The 21417-nt window shown below is 56.5% G+C and overlaps 1 protein-coding gene across 1 annotated transcript in view; it reads right to left on the bottom strand.

The window, feature by feature from the left end:
• OPCML (opioid binding protein/cell adhesion molecule like) overlaps window positions 1–21417 on the bottom strand; it is an 836651-nt gene that overhangs the window by 16664 nt on the left and 798570 nt on the right. The window contains exons 5-7 of the mRNA XM_031670341.2: window positions 1109–1246; window positions 644–764; window positions 36–187 (exon numbers count right to left, since the gene is read on the bottom strand). Of these exons, the coding sequence (XP_031526201.2) occupies window positions 36–187; window positions 644–764; window positions 1109–1246 (411 nt within the window). The remainder of the gene's footprint in view (window positions 1–35; window positions 188–643; window positions 765–1108; window positions 1247–21417) is intronic.

Raw genomic sequence — 21417 nt, 5'->3', positions numbered from 1 at the left:
CGGCCGCGCCCCACGCCCGGGCGCCCTGCACTCACCATACAGTGTGATGCTGGCGTTGGTGTTCCCAAGCTTGTTTGTGGCCACGCAGGTGTAGTTCCCATAATCCTTCTCTGAGACATTGAAGAAGGTCAGAGTGGATATGTGTCCTTTGTTCTCGATCCTCACGCCTTCCAGGCCGGTGGCCAGCCTGCGTAAGGAGAAGATGCTGCGGGTCTGGTCCACAAACACAGTTAGACAGCGGACAGGAGGCACTGGGGGACTCGAGGTCCACCGGATGAAGCCACACACAAAATGCTCCTCCCTCTGGCTAGCCCGGTCCGTCTACCTCAGGCCCCAAGCTCCCCGGCCTCCACCAGGAGCAGAGAGGGAAGGGCGTCCAGGCTCTGAGGCTACTTCCCAGGTCCTGGTCACAGAAGGCAGCCATGTCTGCAGCTAACCTCTGACTCGGAAACAAGGTCGATCCATTTTGCCCACTTCCCAGCCTCCTCCGTTTCTGTCCGGTTCTAAGAGGAGGCTGTTACGAAGGAGGCTGTAACCATTTTGGTTTTGCTGTGTCTTCCCCCTTGACTGCAACACCCTCCTTCTGTGCAGGGAAGGCCCCCAGCCCTGCTTCAGACGCGCCCTGTTTCCACGTCCCGGGTACCTGGTGTCCTCCTTGAACCACTGGAACTCAGCCACGGGCATGGCAGGGGCTTCGCAGCTCAGCATGCCCTTCTGGCCAACCGAGACGCCGGTGTTCTTGGCTTTGGAAATGTAGGGAGGGTCTGTGGGCAGATGCAGAGCGAGTCCATGGACAGGGGAGGGGCACACTGGGACACCCCACCTTCCCGGTTAAACCACCATTTATTTGGGGAAAAGAACTTCTTGCTTGAGGATACGGCATTGACCCCAGCGTCTTCCCCAAGGCTTCCAACTACCCAGAGCCAACCCTTCTCCCCCTCCCTGGCAGGGGCAGGCAGGCCCGGGACGCGCGGCTCTGAGCAGTGGTGGGCCCGGCGGTCCGGTCAAGTGCGTTGCCGCCGGGCACAACCCGGGGCTGTCGGGACGCGGCACTGCCCTTTCCCGCGGGCGCCCTCCTCCCCCGGAGCCCCAGCCGCCGTCGGCTCACAGTTGACGGTGATTTTCACTTTCCGCACGTCGGGCGCGGCCACGTCGTTCAGGGCGCTGCACTCGTAGTCCCCGGACTGGTCCCGTTTGATGTCCGAGATCTCCAGGTACTCGTCCTCGCTCACAAAGCCCTGGCCCTCTGGGGGGACAGACAGGCGGAAACAGGCGAGAAACTGTGAAACCAGGGCCCTGACTGCATTCCTGTCCAGAGCTTACAGGAGAAAGAGTACAAAGAGCCATCAAAAACGGGTTTGATTCAAAAAAAATTAAGAAAAAGGGGGGGGGTTTGAACACCAAGCCAGGGATGATAGACACTGGGTTGGCCTCAACATTTGGCGCTGGAAGAAAGAAACTCCCTGCTTGAGGGTTGAATCAATGCATTTTTGTCCGCGTGACTTTAACTTTTTAGACTACTTGCTAAAAGGGGCCCCGTTAGTTTCCTGGTGGGACTATTATGAGGCTTCACTAAGAAAGCACATGTGAAACACCACAGCGCGTTACTACGCTTTGATGGTTTCTTGAAGAGAATCGTCACGATCAGTAATACAATAAAAGCGAGGGGATGACGTGAGGGCGTCTAGCACGGGCGTGCCAACTTGTCACCACGCAGCGTGCCTTTGCAGGCGGAACACAGCCGGCCGACCACCTGTGGGAGGAACAGGCGACCTCTTAACACTTTAACACAAACACGCACGAGGCAGCTGGTAGGTTTCAAACTGTCCTGGAGGAGGCGGGTGGGGGGCGAGGAATGAAAAGCCCTTCTTGCTCCGGGGCAAGTGCTCGGAAAACTCTCGCAAACAAAGTTAACCTGCGAGCCCCGAAGGACAGACCCCTGGTGACCTCGCCCCACAGTGAAAAGCCAGCGCTGACGTGGGTTGAATACCCGGCTTCCTGGGACGTTCTGATGGCCGTATTCTCAGGTGCTCACGAAGCTTGCAACTCACAGAACATCCTGGGTCTGCAGAGGCCGCATGGCTTGCAACGGCCAAGAGAGGGGAAGCAACAGAGTGCTTCACACAGAATGGGGGTCGCTGCGACCACACCACCTCACTGAGGGAGAAAATGAATTTCAAGTCTTTCTATCAATTAAGTGGATCTTGAACTTCAATTTGCAAGTAAATCCTTGTGAGACATTTTGTGTATGTGTATATATGTACGTACATACATATACATGCATACAGAGAGAGATTTGGACGTGGGGGTCCGGCGTGGCACCGGGCCTTCTGTATTGCTAGCAAGTGTCCCAGGGCGCCCGCGCCGCTGGCCTGGGGCGCACGCTCTGGTCGCTGAGGCTGCGCGGCCCCACCCGCGCTGCCAACGGCCTGCAGCCTGCACCTGGTTCCCCAGGGCTCTGGGCCTGTGGACAGCTGGTCGGCCCCGTTTCCTGAGTGCCCCTCCTGCTGGGACCCTCTCTCTGGAGGGCAGAGCTTCACAGGGCACATCCAGGCTGGACCCTTGAAGGTCAAGTTTCCTCTGAGTCTTCACGATCTTACAGTAAAACGTGCATTCACTCAAACACAGTTTCCTTTGCTAGGAAAGGCTGTTGAGCAGCCTCCCCACCTCGAGCCCATGGAAGGGGGCCAACATGCCGTTCTCTTCACTGCTTTGAGTACCAGGTGAGAGTTTTAAAGCAGAACAAATCTCGTTTGCTAAATGCCTGGAGACCCGGGAAACTCCAGGGTTGAAGGCCTTCCTCGCCCTCCCCAGGTCTGGCGGCCACGTGAAATCCTGAGTCTGCTGCTGACAACGTTTGCATCCTCTTTGCTGCCAGGAAGGCTGGCGGCTGACCACGGGGCAGAGGGAGGAGGACAGGGGCAGGACAGGAGGGAGAGGGGGAGGGCGCTCATACGACAGGAGGGAGGAAGCCGGCACAGCCACTAAGGGAACCGCGCAGCCATGAGCACCGAGGTGGTGGGAGGTCTGGCTCCAGGAGACCCTGACCTTCATCCTATGCTCATCGTAACACACGGTCATGGGAAATGGCCCTCCCACAGGCGCCGTGGCAGCTCTGAGCTGACCATAAAGGGTCACAAAGTGGGTGACGGCCCAGTTCATGGGAACCCCAGCCTCTTCCTGAAAGTAGCTGGCCTAACCCTCCCACTTGTGAGCACATGACGTCACTGGGCCCATGAAGAGTACACACCCCCACACCTCACGGCCCATCTCACCTTCCTAGACGCCCCCGCGCTGAGGCCGCCACCTCTCACCTGCCACGAGGGCCCACGCTCCACCTGCGGAACGCGCATCTCCTAGGCCTGTGGCTCTCTCTGGCCTTCGGAGACGGCCCGCACGCTGTCTGTGGAGCGTGCATCTCTGAATAAACCCACCGTCACTCTACAACGGCTCGCTCCTGAATTCTTCCCCGTGTGAAGCCAAGGACCCTCACTCGACAGGGTGCATCCCAGGGACTCGCCTGAGACCTGGGACCTGGGACCTGGGACCTGGCCATCCTCTCACGCCCCATGTTCCTGTATCACACGGGGGTGAGGAAGGACAGAAAGGCAGACGGGGTGTAGGCAAGTTGCCCTCGGAATCACAGCAGATTCTGAAAACACATTCAAAAGGGATTTTTTTTAAAAAAGACTACAAGACTATAATTTTTTTTTCTGAGAAAACGTATGAAAGCAGGAGCTCCAGGGCTGCCCCCCAGTTCTGCTTCATGGTGACAAGTCCAGCCATGAGCCTGTCACCCGGAGGCGTGGGGGCGTGTGCTGTGCATTCAGACGGCCCCGACTGGCGCGACCGGAGACAGAAGCGAGTGGGCTCTGAATCCCTGGCAGAAATATATTAAAAAGCAGGGGCTCTTTTTCCCACAGAGGAGGCTTGGAAGGAGGCAGGTTCGATCCACTATATTAGCGAGACGAAGTTCTGCAAGGACACAAACGGGCCATTTATCGGGGGCTGTGGGAGGTCCCTGGACCAAGACCCCCAGGGTGCAGGGTGCGTGCCTGGGGTTGGGCCGAGCCCGGTGGGCACGGGGGGCCTCCCTGCAGGGATGCACATCCTGGCGTGACAGTCACAGAACGTAGGGAGCAGGGTTGGCCCCGTCTCAGAAGCCCAAGGGCAGACCCACTCCTGGGGACCAAGGCTCCCTGGCCCCACCTGCTGTCCCAGATGCCCCCTGTGGGTATTTCACTCACCCCTGCCATGAGGAGGGGCTGGGCTGTGCGCTGTGGGCTGGAGAGGCAGCAGGAGGCCAGGGCCTTGACCGTGGGGAGCCCGCAGTCCATGGGCCTGGAACCGGGGGACTTGGCCTTTTCCTCCCCCAGGCTCCGCTTCCATTCTTAACTGTTTTGAGGTCCCTCTAGTGAGGGACGGCGGGTTGGACTTGGGGACTGGAGATGGAGGAGCCCCCGGGCATCAGGGATGAAGAGCGCGACGAGGAAGTCCAGGGAAGATCCGGGCCCTTCCAGACCCTCTTCCCCGCTCTCCCTTCGTGTCCTGTCCCTCTGCACCAGCTGTTTCTCAGCCGCCACTCCTGGCCCAATTGTCCCTTCCTTTCCTCAGCCAGTTCCTCAGAATTATCGAGCTGGAAGTACCCTGAAGGTCAACAGTTTCAGCCTTCCACCTTTTGAGAAAGTTGTCCCTGACAGACTACCCCCACCACCGTGCGACGTTCCCCGGGGACAATTCCAGGCGCGGCCCGTTCCTGCGCTAGACTGTTCATGTTACCTGAGACCCTGTCCTCCCAAGGACCCAAGCCCTGCCTGGCCCCTCCCTCGGGAAGGACTAAAATTCGCCAGCGAGGTGCCCGGCCGCTCCATCCTTCCTCATCAGCCACCGAAAGCGCCGCTCTGTCTGGGGAAGATGCTCTGTGAGGTAAAAGGTTAGCACCTGTCACAGCTTCTGCCAAGGGACCTGTCAGGGGTGAGTCACAGTAACACAGGCCAGGGGCAGGCGCCAGGGGGAAGGGGGTGGGAGGGGGTGAGAAGGTCAGGAGGCGCCGGCACAGGGACAAGAGGGCTTGGGGAAGAAAGGCCCGAGGAAGCAGAGCTCGGGTGAGTGAGGAAGGACGTGGCCAGAAGGAAGCCAGGGGGGCGGGGAGCGTGGGTCACTCAGGGGCCGTGGGCGCGCGGGGCAGGGCTTCTGAAAAGACAAGAAATGAGTGCCCTGCTGCCCAGCCAAAGGCGCTCCTGTAGACCATTGCTACTGGTGCTGGCCTTGGACCTGGAATCAGATGCCCAGAGGACCATGTGCACCTGCCAACCTGCGAGGCTCCGTGATCGACCTTGGAGAATAGATGGTCTCTTGCCCATTCGCCAAAGCTGGGCAGCCGGTCACACTATCAAAGAACTGGCTTTACTCCTGTAAGGAAGGTGCTGTGTGCTTAGAAAAAAGTGCGGGTTGATCGGCATGTTGTGTACTTGCTGGAAATCCTGCCTTCAGGGTCTGGAGCCAGACAAGGCCAAGGAAAGGAAGTGTCGGAAGTGGGCCCCTCCCTCTGCTTCTGTGCCCTCGAGGTGCCCAGGACAAGGTAGGGGTGTGTGCCCAGACCCTGCCGCTCAGCCCTCCCTCTCTCCAGGATTCTGGCCAGGAGACACCATCACCATCACATATAGTGAGTCACCAGCAGGTCAGAGCGGCAGCCTCCCTGCTGTCGAGCTGGCCTGCAGGCTGGGCTTGGCGTCTGAGAGGACAGGGCTCCTGGCCTTCTCCCTCTGGACTCAGGACAGCTGGGCACGTGCAGTGGGAGGACTCAGCTCCAGGACTGACCACAGGCCGGAAACTGGACCTGAGAGCAAGGGCTGCCTTGACGGAGAGTCCAGGGTTGGCAGGACCTCCGGGACCCAAGCGAGTGGACCAGGAGGGGAGGGTGATGGAACCAGCCTCCCTTGTGGGCAGGCAGTGGCCTCCTCCCTGCTTCCCCAGGTCCATGGCTGTCTGAGCAAACCCCCTTCCCATAATACTGGCCACCCACCTCCCACGGTGGGGGCAGGAGTGAGGGCACGGAGGAGCGAGCACAGGGGAGCTACCTGCCCCTGTCTGGAATCCACAGGCTGGGAATAGGGTCCCCCTCTTCCTCCAGCTCCCCTGGCATCCTCTCCATCACATACCCCCAGACACCAGAGCCTCCTTCTTTCCCAAGACAGAAACCTCGGAACATGCCTGAGTTTGGAATGGGGGCAGGTGTCTGAGCAGGGGACAGGGTGGACCTGCGCTGTTAGCCCTTGCTGCCCATGCGACTTCACCGCTCTCTCAACTGTAAGCACGTCGAGAAGGAGTCACGTCCGCCGCTTTTTGGTCCCCTGGTGCGTCCATGCAGGCTAAAATATGGGGTTTGTTCACGCTCTGTGTGACGGCTGGGGTTTGGGAACCCCGAGTCCCCCACAACTCTCCCCCCTTTCAGCCTTCTCTCCTCTGCACACCCACCTCCCCGCCCTGGCCTCTCCTCAGAACCCTGCCGGCCACGAGCAACCTGGGCCCCCTCCTTAATTAAACCGGGACGCGGACAGCAGCCCAGCCCTTCCTTGCCTGCTCCCAGCCCCGGAGACACCCCCTCAGCACAAGGCAGGGCGTGACAGACCCACCACTTCATGCCCCGTGATTAACACGAGCACCCGAGTTGCGCTGAAGCCGCCTGGTTTGGGTCAGAGCCTCCGAGTGGACATCTTACTTGCTGGTGGTGACAGAAGCTCTCTGTCTTGGGGTCTGAAAACTTTTCTCAGGCTGGGGCCGCTGGGACCTTCCCCACGGGAGGGGTGGCCTGCCCCACCCAGGCGGGCTTGCGGGCGGCCTTCCCGGCGGCTGAAGTGAGCTGGCCGGCGACAGGGTCAGCGTGCCACTGGGAGGGTGGACTGGGCTTCCAGTGGGGCCGGGAGGGTGGGCTGCTGGGGGGCCCTGCTGAGATCCCTGGCGGTGGTGAGTCTCCCAAATCTTTCCCCGCTATTGACGGGACTGCAGAGGGGGACACAGATGGGAAGGACCCTGGTGACTCACGCAGAAGGACTGTCCAGAAGGACAGACTGACACACTGGGCTCTCTTTCTCGGGGGGACAGAAGCCAAGACAGAGGGGACGTGAGGACGGGCGGGGCGGGGCAGGGGCGGGACGGGGGACATGGAGGAGTGCCCTGCAGGGAGGCCCGGGAGGCAGGGTGGGCCGGCACGGCTGCCCCGGGGACAGGGAAGGGCCGCCCGGGGGCACTGGAAAGCCAGAGCCTGGGCTCCTGCTCAGCCTGGCTGGGCTGGCCGGGGGCCCTGCCTCAGCTTCGTCCCAAACCTCCTCGGGAACTGCCACCCACAGCCAGGAGGACAGCGCGGTCAGCGTGGCGAGGACTCCTGCGGCCCCTCTCTCCCAGAGCCCCGTTCCACGGGTGGGCTGCCGGCCCTCCTCGGCCGAGAAGGCGCTCGGGCCCAGCAGCCAGCAAGCCTGCGCACTGGGCCTTCTGCGGACGGTCGCCAGCCTCCATGAAGGACCTACATCCGTCGTGTCCATAGGAGGTGCCGGAAACGGGCCCCTGGCGCAGCGGCAGGCAACGACAGCCGGGGCTGGCGGGGCCCTGCCGACCGCCCTTCCTCGGCCCGCAGTGGCCAGGGAGGCCCGGGCCCCCAGCGGGGCGTGAAGGCCGGGGCAGCCTCTTCCCAAAGCAGAGAAGACGTGCGTTCAGCTTGGTGTCATGTACGTTCTCTTCCTCAGATGTGTTCAGTGGGTGGGGATTCTTAGAATCTAGACGATACTGTTGACCCAGAGGGAGGGGACCTGAGTGAGTGACAGAGTCAGGGTCCCCGAGAGGACGTGACACGCTCCCCTTGAGAGAAAGTTCAGGGTGTGCGCCAGAGGGAGAGGACAGGAGGGGGGCGCAGGCAGGCAGGCGGGCAGAGACAGACAGACAGGGAGGGACGGCGCGGAGGAGGACGCAGAAAGCGGAAAGCCAGGATTCCACACCCAGGCGGGCAGACGGCTGAGGACAGACGCCTACATCCATTTGGAGAACAGGTTGGTCTCTTTGGATTAAAGACGGAGCTGACACTTAACATTCTAAAAAGCGCTAACTATGAACAGACACAAACAGTTCAGACCAAAACACAGAGGCTGAAGGAAAAACAAAGCAAAACAGAAAAAGACTTTCAAAAGCAGAGCTTGAACAGCAATGTTATTTACAAAACGTTCGGGGCATTTGAAGCGTCTTCACTAATCTCGTTGTCTTCCTCTGTTATTACTCTGAACCCACAGGGTTATTTCTGTGCTAACAATGACAAAGTGCAATGCAGTCTGTGCTTTGGTCTAAATAAACTGCTGCTTTAAAAAGTGCTGCCGAAGGCACTGAACAGAGACTGCTTCCTCCACGCACACAGGTCCTCAGCGAGCGCGGCCCGGCCTTGCCGGCGTGAGCGCGAGCAGGCCGGACCCGGGCCCCAGGCCCGTTCCTCAAAGGAGACCAGACTAGGGACGGATGGAGATGCCGCCGTGCATCCGGCCAGTGGGCGTCCAGCACCACAGTTCCCCGAGGGCACTTTGGAAAACTGACTTCTGAGCACACAGCAGACCTTCAGGGCCAGAATCTGCTGGGGGCAAGTGGCTCCAAAAGCTTCACATTATGTCTAATAACAGAGCAACATCAGAGCAAATGCTTGGCCTCTTGCTTGCCTTTGGGGGAGTTAAAACTTTCCTTCCACATCACCCGCGATGGCTCTGACCCCTGGGGATCGTGGATTTGCAGAGTAATGCCCAGAAAGCTGGTTGTTTTTATAGGCAGGTGACCTCACGGTCAGGTTTGTCCGGACAGCCAGCTCTCAGCAGACACCAGCTTTCCTTCTGGTCTCAGCAGTGTGCTTGGGTGTTAGTCCGCGCAGCCCCAGTATTTCCCTCCCAGGGAAAGTCCTGGCCACCAAGTGGGACCAAAGGCAGTGATCTGGTCCCCACATGGGGCGTGGTCCTCGGCTGTCGAGCTCTGTGGGACGAGGGTCAGCGTGGCCCCGAGCACTAAGCTCTCCTGGGGCTCCGGGCGCACCAGCCGAGTCTTCTCTGGGAGGACAGAGCAGAGGGCAGCCTGGAGCTGGAGCCGCCCAGGGCGGGGTCGGCGCTGCAGCCCCCAGGGAGGAAGCCCAGCTGGGGCTCGAAGGCCTGAGTCCCAGCGTTCAGACGCCGGGCCTGCACCTTCTGGACGGCCTGGCGCCCTGTGAAGCAGCCCGGTTGAAGCTGCTGGGGAGCAGCGGTTGGGAGGCAGAGTGCAGGCCGGTGTCTGCGGACAACGCCAGGATGCAGGCTGACCCCTCCTCCTCTCTCCTCCCTTCCCTCTCCTCCTCTCCCGTCACCCTCGCCCCACGTCAGTTCCCGGCGCGCGGCTGCGCGGCAGTGGTCCTCGCCAGCCGTGCTCAGACACTCGCAGTAGCTTCCAGGCAGGGGAGCCGCCAAGCCAAGAGCACCTGGCGTGCAGGCCATGCCGGAGGCCCTGCACACGTCACAGCACGTGCGGCCTGGGCTCCCGAGCGTCCCGGGGAGGTGGCTTCACCCCAGTGCTCAGCGCTCGGGCATGCCGGGCGGAGTGGGTTAGGGGCCGTGTGCGCAGCAGCCTCTGCCCGGGGCAGGAGCACGTCACGTCACGGGGGTCTCTTTGGAAACTGCCTTGTCGTGGACCCTCGTACCTGCACCTCGTGCCGTTCCAGGCAAGTCCACGTCCCTCCTACCATCCAGCCTGGCCTCTTACTGAGCCGAACTCTCACCAAAGGCGTCTGTCTTCCTGGCCTCGTCACCATGGAAGCCACATCACACACGGCCTCCTACGGCTCCGAGCCGGTGATGAGAGTAAGCGGGGAAGCCGCTGCAGCAGAGGTCAGCGCCCTGGGGCCGGGCTTCCGCTTTGCCACTAACGTGCTGCGTGATTCTGAGTCCGCAGTTTTAGCTTGCCCAGCCCTGGCTCCTCTCCCTCCCTATCGAGTAAAACAGTTGTTCCCGATGGTCTCCAAGGCCGCCTGTGGAATTGCATAACCTAGCAAGCCCGTCCGCACCCAGGAGGCCTGAAGACGGCCCAGGCCCGGAACCTGATGAGCACGCGGGGACGGGCAGAGGTCCAGCCCGGGGCCTGCGGCCGCTGACCCCTAAGCAGACAGAAGCAGCTCTCTGCAGCCGCCCGCCCGCGCTCTGTCTGGGGTCTGGACAGACAGACACGAGACTGGAGACGCCGTGCGATTCCGAGATGGCTCGCATCTGTCACCGGGCTGCGGCTGCTTGGTGACAGGCAGGAGAGGGGTTTGACAGTTATGAAGGACCGTGTGTGGCTGTGGGTAACGCCTTGTATTAATGGAGGAAATTAATTATTGCCTTTCCCTTCCAAGACTCCTGTTCATGCAGATTTTGACAAGTAGCTGTTTTTCCCTCCCCTCGATGGGCAGGTTGGAAGAATGTCTTACAGACATAACTCAGCATCCACTATATGGTTCCAGGCCCGTTGGCGTGGGGCCGAGGGGCTGCTCCAAATGCAGCAAAACACTCTTCTCCATCTTTCTGCCTGCCGGCCCGCCGCACCACTGCTGCCTTCCCTGCAAACACCCCCTCGTCCTTATGTGGTCACCACCCAGGCTCTGCTCTCTGGCTGGGAAGGATTTGGGCAGTGAGAGTCCGAGGAGTCCTGAGCTTTCCTACTGGCTCAGATTGGTTTGTCAGTTTTGGTTTTGTTACCTCGGGAGGCAAGGAGCCCCAGCCTTCTTGACAAACGAGGACAAGAATATGAAAGAGAAGAGAATTGTAAGGGTGGCTGGGTTCCGAAGGATCTTGGACAGAAGCGGGGAGGGCAGGAGGGGCTGTGGTACCCACACCGCACAGGGCAGGGGCCTGGAGCCCACAGGTGGCAGGTGGCGGGGCAGGTGGGGCCGCCCACAGAGGGACATTCTGAGAACCGGCCGGGAAGGAGGGTGTTGGCCACCCTGCCGTGTGGCCCCGAGCTTTCTTAACTTCCACTCAGCCCTAGAGGGGGGGTCCGTCAGTTTCACAGCACTGTACCTAGGCAGCAAGTCCGGGGGTGACACACCACATCAATAAAAGGCAGGCCCAAAACACCCCATCATCCCAGTGGACGCAGACAGCGAGTCCTGGAATGAACGGAAGTAACAGTGCAGTGTGTGTCTCACTCTGCGTGTTATACCCACGCGAGCACCCAGATACACGCGTGGCGTGCACGCGCGACAGGAGAGGAACCCTCAGCAGAGAAAGTAAAATGCAGAGCCCTCACGGTTCTGACCCAACTCTCGCTGGTGGGCTCTCCCCACAACAAGCAGTTCGACATCAGCTGGGTGTCCCGGAGTTCAACCTGATTCTGACACGACCTACCTGGAGATCCTACACGATTGTCCCCGACTCCCAGTTTCAGATGCCAACTGCAGGGCGGGTTGTCACCTGTGCTTCTGACTGACTGGCTCCAGATCTGAGGTGCCCACGACCCCTCCTGGGGTTTATTAATTTGCTATAGTTCTCACAATGCGCAGAGAGATCACCAGTTTATTACAAAAAGATGTATTTCAGAAACAGCCAACTGGAAGACTTGTGAGGAGCAAGGTGCAGAGAAGCCGAGGCAGGGCCTCTGTGCCCACCGAGTCTCCACTGTCCCTGCACCTCCACGTGTTCACAGACACAGAGGCTCCCTGAACCCTGGGCTTTTTTTTTTTCTCTTTGGTTTTAATGGCGGCTTCATTATGTAGCATGGTTGAAACACTGACCATTGGTGATTGAACTCAATCTCCATCCAGCCCTGGCCCCTCCCAGGAGGTGACAGTGGGACGGGGGAGACTGAAAGTTCCATGAAAATTCCAACCGGATAATCACAGGATTCGCCAGCTCCCACGCCCCGCAAGCAGCCACCATCCCTCAGTGCCATCCCCAGATCGCCACATTAACATCACAAGAGACACCTCTTCACTCGCCACAGAAACTAGGTGCCAGGAACTGGACAAGGGCCAGACATTTCTTCTCATGAATCCCAGTATCAGAGCCGTTCTTTTCAAACTTCGGAAATCTCTGACTCTGTGTGCATGTGAGTAAGTTACTTACCAACTGCCTTGGGTTTCCTGTTTCATCACCGGTAATAACTAAGGGTTAGATTAGATTATTTCTAAAAAGTGTTAGTGCTCATATTTGATAATCAACAGCTGGCTGAAAGAATAATGCGTTTCTTTCAACCACGGATTCGAAACCTGTGTGTGTGTGTGTGTGTGTGTGTGTGCGTGAGTGCAAAGTATGGCAAAATAAGGACACCTCACCTTCAATCTCATGAGAAGAGACAAGGATATAAAAAAGCCTGGAGAGCCTTGGGCTTAGCAAATCAGAAGCCAGTTCATCTTGAGAAGAAAACAAGTGATATTTACATTATTAAGTCGCCATTACAAAGCCAATCAGCCGCAGAAGACAAGAGACCATTTCCATCAATTGCTACTGAACTGAACATAATGTTTCCATCACCTGCAGATTGTCGATGGAGGCTACAGCTCAGCCAGGAACGCTTCTATCACAGGGGATATTAATCAGGTAATAACTGTCGAATTGGCAAGGACACCGATGAGACGGTGGGGAAGCAGGCACAGAGACGGGGGAGGCAGCCGGGTCAATTCCTGAGACGCAGGGCCCCAGAGGAGGCCCGCGGTCAGCTCGCGCCCGGCTGTGCCCCCGCGGGTGGGGCTCTCACCCCAGAGAGCCAGCGTGTGAACAGGCGAAACAAGCCAGCAGCAGCGCCTGCTTGACAGTCCACTTCTGTCCGGCTGCAGCAGGGCTGTGACGGCGCCCGGCTACTAGGGGGCCCGGACTTGGGGGTCTGGGGTGCCCCTGGCTGCTGGCTTTGTCAGGCCCCCCAGTCTACAGCCCTGCAAGTCTGGGTGGAAAGCATTGACCGATCGTCTCATCGGCACTGCCGCCTGTAGATTTGTGGAGGACATGGCACAAGAAAGACTTCTGGGTGCTCCTTTGTTGTGCTGGGGTGACAGTAAGGGTCGCCGTAAAAAGCCCCGTCAGCTCAGGGCCTGGCCAGGTTCTCTGTGTTCCAGCTCCCTCTTCCATCCGCTTGTGAACACTCCGGCCCTGCTGGGCTTCCCTGCCAGCGAGGACAGGCTCCCATCCCCCCAAAGCTGCCACGGGTTCGCTCCCCACTTTGTAACACGACAGGCCGGCTTGCTGAGAAGCGGCGCTGTGAGCTGTGCTCAAAGCTGTCTCGAGCTGGAGGAGCGAGGGGCTTCTCTCCCGACCCCGAGAGCCAGGCGCTGCGAGCCCTGGACGCCGCGCCTCAGGATGGGTGGTGACTTCTGGGTCCTGGGGACTAAAGCAGTTGCTAGGCACGCAGAGGATGATGGCCATCCAGGCTTTTGTCTTATCGGAGCAGGAACACACACGGTCAGGCGCAGGGAGGTGGCCGCGAGCCCGCCCGGGGAAGGGGTCTGGGGCGAGGACAGAGCAGAGGGAGCAGGGGGCCGGCGCCCAGGGCTTTGGAGGGGTGTGGCCCAGCATCCCTGCCCCTGGAACGGAGCGGGGTCTGTGGCTTGGTGTAACCAGTCCCACGGGCCTGAAGGCGCCCAGGGAGCAGGGCTGTTTCACACCCAATCAAGCCACTCTCCGGGGAGCGCCGGCACCACCCTGTGGGAACCCCACCCCAGTGCGTAAATTGCTTCGTGACTGCAGGGACACATAATATCTGCACACAGCCAGCGCGCACACCGCCCAGAAACGATGTGGTTTCCACTCGAAAATGTCAATTTATTTTTTTTCCAGTAGGGTATAATAATCATGCTCCGACCTGGACCCAAATAAACTTGTCAGGGACAGTGCGCATAGCACCTGACTCACCCTCTTCCTGGGAGACGCTTGTAATTTTATGAACAGAGTGCAGCTCCATTATAACAGAAGGCGTCACATAAACTGGGATATATTCCAGGCCGAGCCCTTCTCCTCAAACATAACAGTGACGTTCTTAAACGGCCCCATCTAAACCCCGTGCTTCTGACACCAGCTCCGGAAAGGAGTTTCGCTGGGTTCTCTCACTTCATCTCTACTTGATACTAAACTCCCAGGACCACAGCATCTCTTCGTGCTGGAAATGATCACCCTTGTCAGGTGGGTGCCTTGGAAGTGTGGGCAAAGGAGGCTTCAGTGCACGGTGGGCAGCAGGGGTCCCCTGACTCAGCCATCTTGTTCCCAGAGAAATGCCCCAGGGGTGAGGGCTGGCCCCACCTGTGTTCCCATCCCTGGGGTTGCCCTTGGAGTACCTGAGGTCATTCTTGTGCACAGAACTCGTCAAGGGCTTGGGAGGGGAGGCAGGCACTAGCTACCGTCTGGCCAGCGGGAAAGCGACTTCTCTCTGCATCACTCAGTGTCCGAGAGCCTGGGCCCCGCCCTGCTGAGAGCGTATGTCACTCTGGCCGCAAAGGAACCTTTACCCCTTGTGGTTGTGGCCCCAGTCTTTAGTCACCCAAACACGGGGAGAAGGGAGCAATAAGACCAAGGCTGGGTGGTTCCCTGCGAGCAGTAGTCACTTCCAACGGGGCAGAAACGAACAGGACCGGAGTGCTGAGAGCTGGGTCCCCCGTGGAGTCGGGACACCGGCTGCCCCAGGCAATCCCACATCAACGCCCAGGGTGGCGCGCACTCAGAGACTGCTCCTGCGGATGCTGGGCCCCTCGCCTCCACCAGGGACAATTCCAGGGCCCTCCCCGTGGGATGAGCCCAGACTCGAGTTACAGTAGCTGTCCCGCTCGCCTCTCCACCCACCGACCTGCTTCCTCACACCATCACGGCGCTGTCTCCAAGAGCTCTCCCCAGGACTCACATCTCACACTCAGAGGCTGCTTACTAGGGAAGCAGCCTACGGCATCTTGCGACGGTTCGAGAAACTGAGGCTCAGAACGGTTGCTCAGGGAGAAGTCAGTGAGGCTCTTCCCCCACATTGCAGTCCTCCTGCGGAGGAAGGGAAATCACTGCTACTGGGGCTCAGAGGAGGGCGGCACAGGGCCACCGGGACTTCCCCCAGCGCGGACTTCTCCGGCCAGACCACCGGTTTCAAAACCCACCCCAAACGTCTCAAGACAGGTGTTCTTTTACTTAGCAAATACCAGTCGCCTCCTTTCTGCCAGGCACAGTTCTACGCGCGGGTCATGCAGGGGAACAGAGCAGACACTTCAGAGCTTGGATTCCAGCGAGGACAGCCAGTCACACACGCGGGGCCAGTGACGCAGGGCCACAGCCTCGTCCCGGCCGCGAGCCGCGTAAATCTGGTGACGCCCTGCTCTCCGGGCTAACTGCAGCACAGCGCCCCCCCAACCCGGGGGCTGGGAGATGTGGATTCTAATCCGATTTGCAAGTCACGTATGCCTCAGCTTCCCCAGCAGAAACATGAGGGCGACGGTCTATCAGCTCACCTCGCACGGGTGCCGTGAGGCCCTGAGGAAGCGACGACCACAGGGAGGAGGGCTGCCTGATGGCGCTCACGCGGCGTCCTCACACTTCCGGGTCTCAGGACTCGCCGCCCCTTAATTCCCAGGGCCGCAAGACCTTGCTTTAGTGGACTACGACTACCAACATTTACCGTACTAGAAACTGAACCGAAAAAGACAATGTTTAATGATTTCCTTAAAGTAATCATTACAAACTCATTACATGTGAACATAAGTAACACATTTCTACGGAAAACAGCTGTTTTCCTAAGTAAACGTTGGTGAGAAGAGTTTTCACGTGTTGGCAAGTACCCTTAAGGTCTAAACAGAACACGCTTAGGTTCCCGTAGCTGCTTCTGCAACCCATCGTAATAGGTTGCCGTGGTTGAAGGACGTGGGAAAAGGGTAGCTCCGCACAGAGACATAGTCACAAAAGAAAGTATTGGAGTCGCCTTTTCAGATAATTGCAAACATTTCTCTCTGATCCACAGCAACATGTAACAAGTGGTAATTTCTGAAAGCTTCATTTCAATGCGGAATCTGAAACCACACTGATAAGTGAGCATTTTGTATTCCTCTACTTCAAAACCCAGTGGCCTCTCTTTCCCTCTGAATGGCTCTTCCATCCACGCGTCATTTTGGAACATCACGTCGTGATTATTTAGAAAATCTGCATTCACTGATTTGTGTCGATGACATACTTCATTAAAATAATCTGTTAACATCACCGCCAGACTCATCAGAAAAGTCTTAGGCATTGCGACTCTACTAAGGTCACGATAGTGACTTTTTTTTTTCGCTTTCCCCAAATTTGGGAAAGTTCAAATTCTATTTTTGGTAATAAGTACTATCAGCTTTTTTCTTTTTCCCTCCGAGTGACAGGCTTATATGACTATTCATTTTCAAGAAAATGACAGCTGGATGACCAAGTCTGGGTAACCACAGTGTGCCTGCCAACGGTTCTTTCAAGTAAAAACTCCGTTTTCTGAAAAAAGGAGGGGCTACTTCCGCTCGCAACTCAGACCATCTGACAGCGACTTCTCCTGGAGGAAGTGCTTTATTTTGTGCTTTATTCGTACCTCTGTTTCCTTTCACTGGGCATTGAAAAGTCGTGTATTCAAGTGTTGAGATGCAATAAAATTAAATGCTGCTGCCTCAACAAGGGCATTCCTGCATGAAACTGGCTTTCTATTCCTTTATGTTAATTTTTTTAAATGTGCGTGTGTAGTGGTGAGGAAGACAAGGCAGCCTGGCAGCCTGGACGATGCCTCCCTGATTCGTGCTGAGAGCAGCATGTACACCCACCCTCGCCTTGGACCATCAGGACAAATGCCAACACATAGGGGAAAAGCAGGCCATGTCTTAGCAATGCTATGAGAACAGTTCTGACTTCACAAAACCCCTGGAGGCTCTTGGGGACTCACTCAGTGGATCACAGGGTCAATGAATCACACTTTGAAAAAAATTGCTATCATGGAAACCGAGATGTGATGAAGTAGACAGTGCACGGAATGCAGGAGGAAGATGTGTGTTGACTGAAGATAAACGAAATTCCAGCAGCAAAAATTGATGACCAGCATCCTGACAGCAAGGGGGATAAGAAAATACTATAAAAAGCAGACACCTGGACTCAGCAGCGTGGCATCTGGGGGCTGTCTTTTCAGGGGCAAATAGCCAGGCACTTCAGCACCTCCGGAGAGTGCCACCGAGCTCAGCCCTGCTCAATAATGTTGTTCACAGTGAAGACCTTGAGTCATTAAAACATCTCAGACATGCTATCTTTAAGAAGCCAAGGAAAGGAAAGGTTTCTCCTTAACAGAGTCCCTTGGAAATACATCCAGAACAATGTCTAAAATTTAAAAATTGCTTTGGGGTTTACTTGGGTGTCCCCTTGTGTGGCCTGGCTTATTCCCGAAGATGGCTAAACAAGGCGTCTCGGTAACTAAATAACCGGCCGTGAAATGAGGTGGGATCACTCAGCCCACTTCACAGATGGGCCGTCAGGCTGGCCGAGACTCAGGACGTCCGGGGGTGCCGGGTGAACCAGCGGGGAACGGAGTGTGGGTTGGGTCTCGGGTCCCAAGCCCCTGCCCCTCCCACACCCCCGTCCTGAGGCTGTGCCGGCCTCTCTCACAGCGCCTGTGAAATTAAAAACCTCAGGATCTCTAAGCGCTGGAGCCCTGCCCGGGAGAGCGTGGGAAGCTGGGTGTTCAGGGACTTGAATATGATCCTGCGCATCAGTCATTCTGAGCTGGCAGCTGGAGGCCCTGAAGGAGAGACGGTGATTTATAACGTCTAAATGATGCAGCTGGGTTCGTGTCCTGGCCAGAGCCTCCCTGTTAGGGGCCCCGAGAGCAGATTCCTTTTCCATGAGATGCAGGAGGACACAGATTCAATCACACTGCATCCCGACCTCTCCGGAAGGGAAGGCAGAACCAGCGTCTGACAATCAAGACAGTATGTTTAATCGGCCAGACCCACCTCTTAGGCAAACACTTAATTCACGGCAGGGAAGTGCGTTTCCATGGAGAGAGGGTGGCTGGTGACCAAGCCTGGATGACTAGGTTTTGCTGGAGAGCCGTGCTCAGATCTGCAGCTGGAAATTGTCCCTGAAGGTCACACAGCAGGAGGGACTGGGGTAGCAAAGACGGCAAAATTTCCAGCCATCCCGCAAAGAGGGCCCACAGTTCCAACAAGACCGGCTCTTGGGTCCTCTTCTACTGGCTTCTGCAATGTCTGTCCGGTGGGATGAGCTAACAAGTGATTGAAGAGCTTCCCCCACACCAATTATCTGGCGTAATCAGGTTGCAAAATAGCCACTCATGCAGATCAGTGAAGCCAGCACTTGGGGACACTGGACTCGAGTTACCTGCAGAAGTTGCCTCGACTACCCCCTCGTAGCGTCTGTGTAAATATCATCGGGAAGTCACACCACGGGGATTTCATTACATCTCCAGCCCACCGCAGTTCCTTCACGTCCCTTCCCATTGTGGTTTCTTTCCCCGTGGGCACTATCACCGGCACAAAAACAGTGTCTCACGGTCACTGGTCACTGACCACTGACCAGTCACGTGAGAACACTCAGTTCTAACCTCTAAGTGTGGGGCTGAGACCCAGGCAGCTCTGACAAACGCCCTAGGAAACTCAGTTCTCACTCCGAGAGTGGGGTCCCTGACCAGCAGAACGGGCACTGTTAGGCAGCGAAACCCTGGAGGCCCCCCCGCCCAGGTGTCCTGATCGGCACCTGTGGTTTCCCGAGACCCCGGGTGGCCCTCAGGCCTCGTCCCCTTGGAGAAGCCCTGCTCCACTGCACTTCAAAGCCTCAGAAACTTTGAGAGTCAGGGGGTCCGGGTCAGGGTCTGCTCTGCCAGCCTGTGGACCAGCTCCTGGGCTGTTCAGCCACTGAGGATACCCACTTCCCCAGTGGCCGAGGACCGGGCTCAGGCTGGACACTTAGATCCTAAACTTGGCTGATCAGTCACCTGTATCACTTAAGCAAACTTCTAAAAACACAGACTCCTGGGCCCGTCTCCCACTGACTCTGAACCCACAGTTTCTGAAATGCAGACGGGTTTGGGTCCTGCTGCTCTAGAACTGTGTGTATTTCCCAAACTCAGAGACCCGGGCTCAAGTCTAGTCTGGCCACTGATGGCCAAGTAGCCTTGGGCAAGTTTCTTAACCGCTTTGAATCCCAGTTTCTCGATCCTGAACATGGAAATATTATCATCAGCTCCCTGGAGTTTGGAAGACTAGATAACTTACATAATTGATGTAAATCACTTAGCGCAGAATGAGAGGGAGCGCTCATTTCCCTGAACTCCTAACCCTCTTTCCCACCCTGAATCTCCAACGCATCCAGAAGGTTCGCTTCCAAGGCCTCTGCACCTCCTGCCCTTTGTCTGGACATTTCTTCTTGCAGGAGGTTGACCCTGGCTGATGACGGCTCACAGAGACACAAATGCCCCCCACCACTGGGCCCCCAGCCTGCTCACCTTGCCCTGATTTTGTCAGAGGCTCCACACCACCTGACGTTAGATTCCTGTTGTTTCTGCGTCTGCCGCCCGCCGCCCGCCCCCACGGCCCCCGCCCGGCCCCTGGAGTCGCTGCTCCACGGGGGCAGGCCCTTGGCTTTCCTCTTCGCTGCATCTCTGGTGCTCAGAATGCTGCTCTGCCCTGACTGGTTAAATGAATGAAGGAGCAAACAGATTTTCCATAATTAAAATTAATCAAATATCTCTATTTTCATTAGTTATTTCCTGTTTTGATGGCCCTTGCCTTTCCTAACTTTAATATGAGAATATTAAAGAAAAGAATTGATGCTTCTCGGAGTTTTGAAATTTAACTCCATACAGAGCAAACCCCTTCATTAATAATCAATCAACCATATGGCAGGGATCTGCATTTTTTTCTTTCTTTCCTCTTATACGATTAATGAATGAGCAGACTCATTGGTAAAACCATGGAGAGCTGTGTTGATAAAACGTGAAAGTCGTCCCCGCCCATGGCTGCCCTCTCCCCGCTCCCTTCCCCAGAGGCAAACGCGGTCCACAGCTTGGCATTCATCCTAACGTTACCTTCTTGGTGCAGTCACACATGTAGAGGTATGTGCGCACACACCGACCACTTTTTATGTAAACGGGATAACAATGTACATATCGCTCTGCGACTTTTTCACGACATGCCTTTCCATGCCTGGAGGCCCCTTCCTTATTATTTTTATTGGCTGCAGAAAAAGATTCACCAGATTTTATTTAAATGCTCTCCTCTTAATGGGAATTTCAGTGATTTCAATTTTTTCTCAATTAACTATGTGACCAGGATCATCCCCCCCACCTCTACATGGTCAGACAACAAGAATTTATTTAGAAGAGATTCTTAGAAATTCTCAGTTAAAGTTTGATCTGCATTGCCACACTGGTTCACACTGGGCTTACCAGCCTTCCCCCTCACCTACTTGCGGTTCTTCTCTGGGTCCACACCAGAATCAAATGTTATTTATTTCACATTTTACCGATCCCATAGCTTTAAAATACTGTGTCATAATTTGCAATGAGTTGATTTCTGTGAAACAAACAATCCTTTTAGCATTTATTCTCCATTTCCATTGTCCTACAATATTTGTCCTGTTTATTCACTCAATGTTTTTCTATTGGTTTGTCTTTTTTTTTTCTTTCATTAGATTGATAAGAAACCTATGCATAGTCTGTGTTTGGTTCCTTTTTTTCTTATAGATACTGAGCATATTTTCTCCAAGGTTGCTTTTTATCGTCTAATTTCATTTATGAGTCTATCTTTCACCGTAATACGTTCGGACGTCGCCAGATCTGCCAGCCGTGTCCTTTACAACTTCTGTACCGTGAATCTTGCTTTAAGAAGTTGTTCCCAAACTCAAGGTCATAGAAACATCTTATGCGTTGTTTCATGCTTTTTCATTTTCACGTTTAACTCCTTTTGGAAGTCCTTTTGAACTCTTCAAACACTTCATTTAATAAAACCAAACTCTGTTTTTTGCCACTGACCTGTACACATCTTTAATAATGAAAAAATAAGACTGACTGTAGACTAATTTCACATATCCGCCCCCTGCTTCACGTTTCTGTCCTTTTCTTTCTCGTGAGTTAGGAATAATTTCGGCTTGGCCCCCACCCACGCACGCTCGTCCAGAGAGAGAAGGTCTCATCACCTCAAGGACGCCAACATCCCTCCCCTCCGAGGGCCTCCTGCCCCCACGCGTGCAGCGTCTTCACAGGCGGCACACAGCGGCAGGGCAGAAACCCCGGGTGTGGGAGCGCGAGACCCCGTCCAGCCTGCTCAGCGCCTGTCGGAACAACACGTGGCTTTTAAACGGGATAAACTGAAACGGCGAGTTCACGGCTTGAACCGAGGCAGCAACGTGGAGACGGCTGGCCTTGGCAGCCGGGACCTCATGGTACTAGGTGTCCCTGAGCTAGCGCAGCAAGTGCCTC

Source organism: Vicugna pacos, chromosome 33 (genome assembly GCF_048564905.1).
Source record: "Vicugna pacos chromosome 33, VicPac4, whole genome shotgun sequence".
NCBI classification, from domain to species: domain Eukaryota; kingdom Metazoa; phylum Chordata; class Mammalia; order Artiodactyla; family Camelidae; genus Vicugna; species Vicugna pacos.
The sequence above is the reverse complement of the archived record's forward strand: the minus strand, read 5'-3'. Positions and strand labels throughout refer to the sequence as shown.